At 44.0% G+C, this 6000-nt stretch overlaps 2 protein-coding genes across 2 annotated transcripts; one reads left to right on the forward strand and one right to left on the reverse strand.

Moving 5' to 3' along the window:
• Positions 1–143: 143 nt before the first annotated feature.
• Positions 144–2369, reverse strand: FOMMEDRAFT_112604 (MFS general substrate transporter; the record flags this gene model as incomplete). The annotated part of the gene is made up of 14 exons (XM_007269625.1): positions 144–373; positions 430–507; positions 575–684; positions 740–980; positions 1043–1169; positions 1228–1291; positions 1349–1451; positions 1505–1556; positions 1628–1774; positions 1829–1849; positions 1924–1945; positions 2003–2058; positions 2113–2160; positions 2220–2369. 14 exons carry the CDS (start codon positions 2367–2369, stop codon positions 291–293), a joined length of 1302 nt encoding a protein of 433 aa, XP_007269687.1. The 3' UTR covers positions 144–290.
• Positions 2370–3560: 1191 nt separating this feature from the next.
• FOMMEDRAFT_159898 (FAD/NAD-binding domain-containing protein) lies at positions 3561–5082 on the forward strand (the record flags this gene model as incomplete). The annotated part of the gene is made up of 4 exons (XM_007269626.1): positions 3561–4259; positions 4321–4439; positions 4494–4623; positions 4687–5082. The coding sequence occupies 4 exons, from the start codon at positions 3561–3563 to the stop codon at positions 5080–5082; spliced, it is 1344 nt and encodes a 447-aa protein (XP_007269688.1).
• Between the last annotated feature and the right edge of the window lie 918 nt (positions 5083–6000).

Below are 6000 nucleotides of genomic sequence, written 5' to 3' on the forward strand. Positions count from 1 at the left end.
TATATATATATATATAATTGTGCATAAATAAGATAATTATTCAATCACTTTAAGTCACTATTCTTTTCAGTACTGCAGTTACTTTGCAACAGTCTTAGAAAATAAAAGAAGTTTATTTTAGTCTCATTTATTGTCTTTTTTTTGTCCTTATGAACAATACCTAGGTCTTGGTCAGTTATATAGCTCAACAAATGTACCAAACCAGTAAGCAAGCTCAGCATAGCTTGATTTAGGTTAGAAAGAACATTTGTGATATCATTACTTCAACCTTGACGTGTTCAGTGGAGAAGTCAAAATTTCCCACTTATTATACTATGTGAAATGTAGAATTTGCTTGATAGCATAAGAAAGATGGACGTGAGAATGACAGTTCCTAAGAATAATTGTTAAACTGGCAGAAACATGTGCTCGTAATGTGTAAGTAGCTACCTGCGAAAATACCGACTTCGTGGAAGCTGCTGTGATGTTCTTTTATCGCTCCAGAAATGGGCGGCCCTATAAGAGCACCTTCATTAAACAAGAAAAAGCCCAGTTTCGTTCAAAATCCTAATGATTGGATAAAGAAAGGACATACCAATAGCCATGATAGTCATCTGCAAGCCTGTTCGCCGACCAACATCATTAATCGCGCCAAAGTATGCGACAGGTGCAGCAACGAGGCAGATGAAAGCCCCTGATGTAATCCTATCCTGAAGATTAATCTACAAAACGACTGCTTAATGAAATGAGATAAATATACCCATACAAAACTGTCACAGTGATGAATGCACCATCCGTCGATAAGAAGGGCCAGACATATGTACAGACAGCGGCCATTGCTGTACATATTATTATTACATTCATGGAGCCATAGCGGACTGCAACTGCTCCACTTATTAAGCGGCCAACGGCAGAGGCGGTGTTGGCAAGCGAGACGGAGTAGAATGCAAGGTTTGCATTCATGCCAATAGCTTCGGCGCTCACGGTGAGAAATGTAAGAGCTACGTTATGACATAGGTCTTCACATCTAGCAGTCAATAAGTGGCGTAAGGGCTGTGCGTACGAGTATATAACCCCAAGAAAGCGAGGAATGTTGAGGCAACATATAGAACATAACCGGGTGACGCAAGCGTATGAAAGTCCAAGAGCTTCGGAAGCGAAGTCACAGCGGGAAGATGACTGTTCATTGTCTACGTTGCGGTATTCATTGTAGGCATCTAAAAAAGGCATAGAAAATACGTTACTTACAAACACTGCAAATATAGAGGCAGCGACATTTATGAACGCTATTGTTCGTACAGTCCATTTAAATCTGTTGTTGCCTCTAGTAAGGCATATCTAGGAAAAAATGTTTAGTATCATCACTCACCCTACTTCGAGGAGCATGGTGCGTATCATTATAGGATAGATGATACCTCCCAAAGAGCCGCCGAAGGAAACTGCTGCAAAAGCGAGAGGCTTGCGGCTACTGACTAGTATTCTTGTGTGATTAGCAGCGTTCAAGGGTAAAGAACCAAGTGCCTACACCAATGGGAGATAACAGTAATGCATTCTATAAATATGAATCCGGATGCCGCCTTCTCGAAATAACAATGGGAAAATTATATTTCATCGTTCAGATCAGATTTAATACAACGATTGGACGTACTCCGAGTAGAAGACCCTGGCACAGGATAAATTGCCAATACTTCGTGCATTCTGCAGTCAAGAAATCGGCAATTATCATTAACACCAACGCGCATACTAATGTTTGCTTGAAGTATCCAAGGTCGAAAAGGCGACCAGCAGGAATTCCCTGGTAATGTGCGTCAGAGTACTCTAACAGTCAACCAAACCAATGATCAGGAACCGGGAGAAAAACCAAGGAGTACTATACGACAAGAAATTAAGTCGTTAGTGTGTCCCTGTTATAGTGTGCCATGAATTTTGTCGAATATCGCTGACCTGGAGAGATCCTATCCAAGCACTAAAAAATGCAGCGCATGTCAGACACTCGTTAATATTGTGACAGAGAAAAGCAAACATTTGCGAAGGTGTGTTGTGAGGCAAGAGGACAGTCTCATAGTAGGCTTGGTAGGCCTGAAGTTGCGAAATGAGCGAGAGTAAATGCTCGCAAAGTATTCACAAACTTACTCCCCACGAATAGAAATATCCAAATGTACAAAGCGCCAAAAAGAATGCCTACATAAACGAAGGATTAGCACAAGCACAACTACTGACACAGGTCAAGAGTATTTTACTCCGACTGCTACCAGCCAAGCTTCTTTTCCTCCATCTGGGACCTCATTTACCGCAGAGAGTACCTGCACAATTCCAGTACCATCCTCTTTGGTTTCTACCCTGTTCTCTTCAGCGCTTTGGATTGGATCATCCGACTTCGCACCGTTCATTTCGGATTGCTCACTGCTCGTACAAAGGACAGCCACAATAGTTCGGTCGGAAGGCCAGTTAAGAGCATGCTTATCATTCGAAACGACTACCACTGAGAGGGCTCCGAAGCACAAAAAATCGTCATATGATCTATGCAGTGTATCATTGAGTTCAGAAGCTCGGGGAAAGTGTTAATGCTGGTGGTGTGTTGGTGATATTCCCTTCTTTTTGTTTCGATGCATCAACTTCTTAATGATACTGTTCTCGGTCAAATATTAATTATCCCAGCTGTTGATAATGAAAATAAATACAACTTGCCTGCATGTAACAGCGTGCTTGAGGTAAGATGCATGACTCCATTCACATTATTGCGGAGTTTCAAAGTGCATCTATCTTCTATGATGTCTGGAAATAGATAGGATGGAAGACAGCAGATAGTAGAGCGCGCGCGGGTGGAATCATTATTTCGGCTTGTATCAAAAGCCGGTATCATCAAGAAAACGCTGTGAAGGAACGACGCACCGCTTCCTATTTCAAATCGCTTCCTCGATGCGCACCCGCTCCTACTCTCAACGCCACTGGCTACCATTCTTCATTAATCACAGGAAGTAATAGAAGAGAACGCCACAAGTGAAAAGAAAAAGGGGGGCTTCGCTAAGTATAACATGGAATGGGGAGGGGTATTTGCCTCAGTTGAACATCTATACCTCGAAATGGGTCCGGCTTTCCAAATGGATTCGTGGATGATCCAATACGACATACACAAGGCAAAAGGACAGACATTAATTGCATGAGAATCAAATCGGAAGCATTGGAATGGTACTCGTTCAGCCAGGACCTCGGACTGTGTAAGTTCATGTCATTTTCTTCTGTTGTATTCCATGACGAGTTTACGCATAAGTGACTCACAATAATCTCATGTTTGTGAAAGTGTCTATTATTAGATTTTCCTGCACATTCCAGCCAACCCTCAAGTCTCGATTGTTTTAGTCTCCAAATAGTCTGTCGCATTTTACCTTGAATGGGACCTAGAGATACACGCGCATTGCGCCATGTGATTTACCTTGAATAATCCAGGTGTTTGCTGTAGTGCGTCATAAGCAGGTTATCTGTGGTACGGCTAATATACATTATGCAAATCTCTTAAGGAGGTCCTAACATCTTGCGTCACTTCATTTCAACAGAACAATCCAGACTGTCCATTGACTCACATGGACATTCAAGATGAAACGCATCTTCGCCTTCATGTAATCATAGTCGGTTGCGGGGTCGGCGGCCTGTCTGCGGCGCATTGTCTCTCTCAGGCTGGCCACTCTGTCACAGTCGTCGAATCAGCCCACGCTTTCCGTGAAGTCGGTACTGGTATACAAATCTCACCTAACGCTTCGCGTCTGCTTGCACGTTGGGGGCTTGGTGATAAGCTAGACGAACTCGGAGTGAAGCCAGATGGAATAAACCTTCTTCGCTACGATGATGGAAGGGTTATTGGATATCGGTGCTTGGGCAACATCATTAGCCGGACATATGGAGCGCCGTATTACAATATCCATAGAGCAGACCTGCATTCGATGCTGTTATCCCTTGTTGCCACATCGCCACGCGTCACTATACGGCTTTGCTCAACTGTCAAGAAGATTGACCCGATTCCAAACCCGAACGTAAACGTCACATTGACGTCCGGCGAAGTTCTGGCAGGCGACATGATAGTCGGGGCAGATGGCCTTAAAAGTCTAGTGAGGAGCATTGTTTCTAAGAGTTTTGATGCTCTTACCCCCGCGGGAGACGCTGCTTACAGAGCAACGATCAAAGCCAATGATATGCTCGCCGACACGGAGTTGAGTAACTTGATCGATGCTCGGGAGACGACTATTTGGATGGGTCCTAGGAGACATGTCGTCGGTTACCCAATCGTGCGATTTCGCCTCATAGTTTAGACATTCATAGCGACGCTAACAAAGATTCTTCTCATAGAAAGCGAAACAAGAATACAATGTCGTGATGCTACATCCAGACGATGGATCGGTGAATTCATGGACGGCCCAAGGCAACGTCGAGCAGATGCGTGATAGCTTCAAAGATTTTGAGCCACGGTAAGTGTTTGGTATCGTAGAGAAGAAATTTTCTAATAAACCGGAAATCGGAAGTGTCAGAAAGCTGCTCTCGTTGGTGAATAACCCAATGAAATGGAGACTCATGGACTGCAAGCCTCTAGATTCCTGGGTTCATCCTGACGGAAGAGTCGTTCTCCTTGGGGACTCGTGCCACCCTATGCTGGTAAGTACCTAAATGGACTTGTCAGCACAGCATACTCAACGCTTCATCACACCTGACGGGTAGCCCTACAAGGCGCAAGGTGCGGCAGTAGCATTAGAAGACTCCGCTGTTTTGGGCGCACTCTTGTCACGGCTTTCGGATATATCTGATCTTAGTCAGTCGCTCCGAACTTACGAGCATCTGCGAAAAGGACGTGCGACCAAGATTCAAAAAGACAGCAGAGATAATCAGTACATTTTTCATCTTCCTGATGGTCCCGCACAACAAGCACGTGATTTGAAATTGCGAGCCGCGATGGAGCTGGAGCTCAATCTAAAACGCCATGGGCATGATAGTTCGGGCCAAGAACGCATCGCAAAGGGTTCTGGATTCAATGCAGACCAATATTCATATGATGCGAACAAAGTGGTCGAGCAATGGCGGGAAATACACTCTGAAGTTGTACGGAAAGCAGTTTAGGTTATGTGGACAGTTATCGATTTTTTTTTGTTGCGAATTGCTGGAATTTTTGTCTGCGTCCGACGTCTGCTACGACGCTCCTTCTCCGTTTTCCGTCTCATCGTGATCAATCCTTTGCCTTCTAGTGACACCATTCGTGGAAACGCAAATGGGAGGAATAAACGAAGATCGTGCGTAAATGATGTGGAGAAATAGGTGCTGACAAGGGCACAGATAACGAAATGGGATAGGGTGAAGTGAGAAATGGATACAGAAGCCCCGACAGTGGAGGACGACGGTTGAGAAGATATGTCCTCGAACAGTTGCAGTGATTGTCATTGCGTGGCTGTCCGTGTCCGTAAATGATTACATAATACATTTGGAGTTACACCAGAGGGTCGGCAGATCTTCCATTTCAGAGCAAGAGTAAAGAAAAGTTAAAACATATGAGACATCATACAGGTGTAGATTCCTTCTGGTTTAAAACACCTCTGACTTGGTAAAAAAAACACAGTGGGGATTTTTTTCAGCGGTTGGTAGGTGAAACCGTGCATCCTTAAATGGGGCGTTATAGTTTATAGCGATGACAATGATACTCGAACTTCGATGTAAGAAAGGTAAGAACAATTCACGGAGGATTGTATGGGTCGATCATGGAACGGCGGATCGATATGCATGCTGCAGCATGCACTGACATAAATGATAAATCCGGACTCGATACATTTGTGAAAGGGAGGAATATAGACAATCAAATACATGCTGAGCGGACCTGCTAGAGTAAAGCTCTGAATCTCAACTTAATATCTGGGAATAGATACACATCACCCACACTCCAGCTTCTAATTTGCGTAACTAGTAAATGATGTTGCATGGTTCACAAGGTATGATTGAACTACCGTTTCTAGTCTAAGACCGCAGTTGCCGAATTTTCGTCGATGC

This window comes from Fomitiporia mediterranea, assembly GCF_000271605.1.
Source record: "Fomitiporia mediterranea MF3/22 unplaced genomic scaffold FOMMEscaffold_10, whole genome shotgun sequence".
NCBI classification, from domain to species: Eukaryota; Fungi; Basidiomycota; class Agaricomycetes; order Hymenochaetales; family Hymenochaetaceae; genus Fomitiporia; species Fomitiporia mediterranea.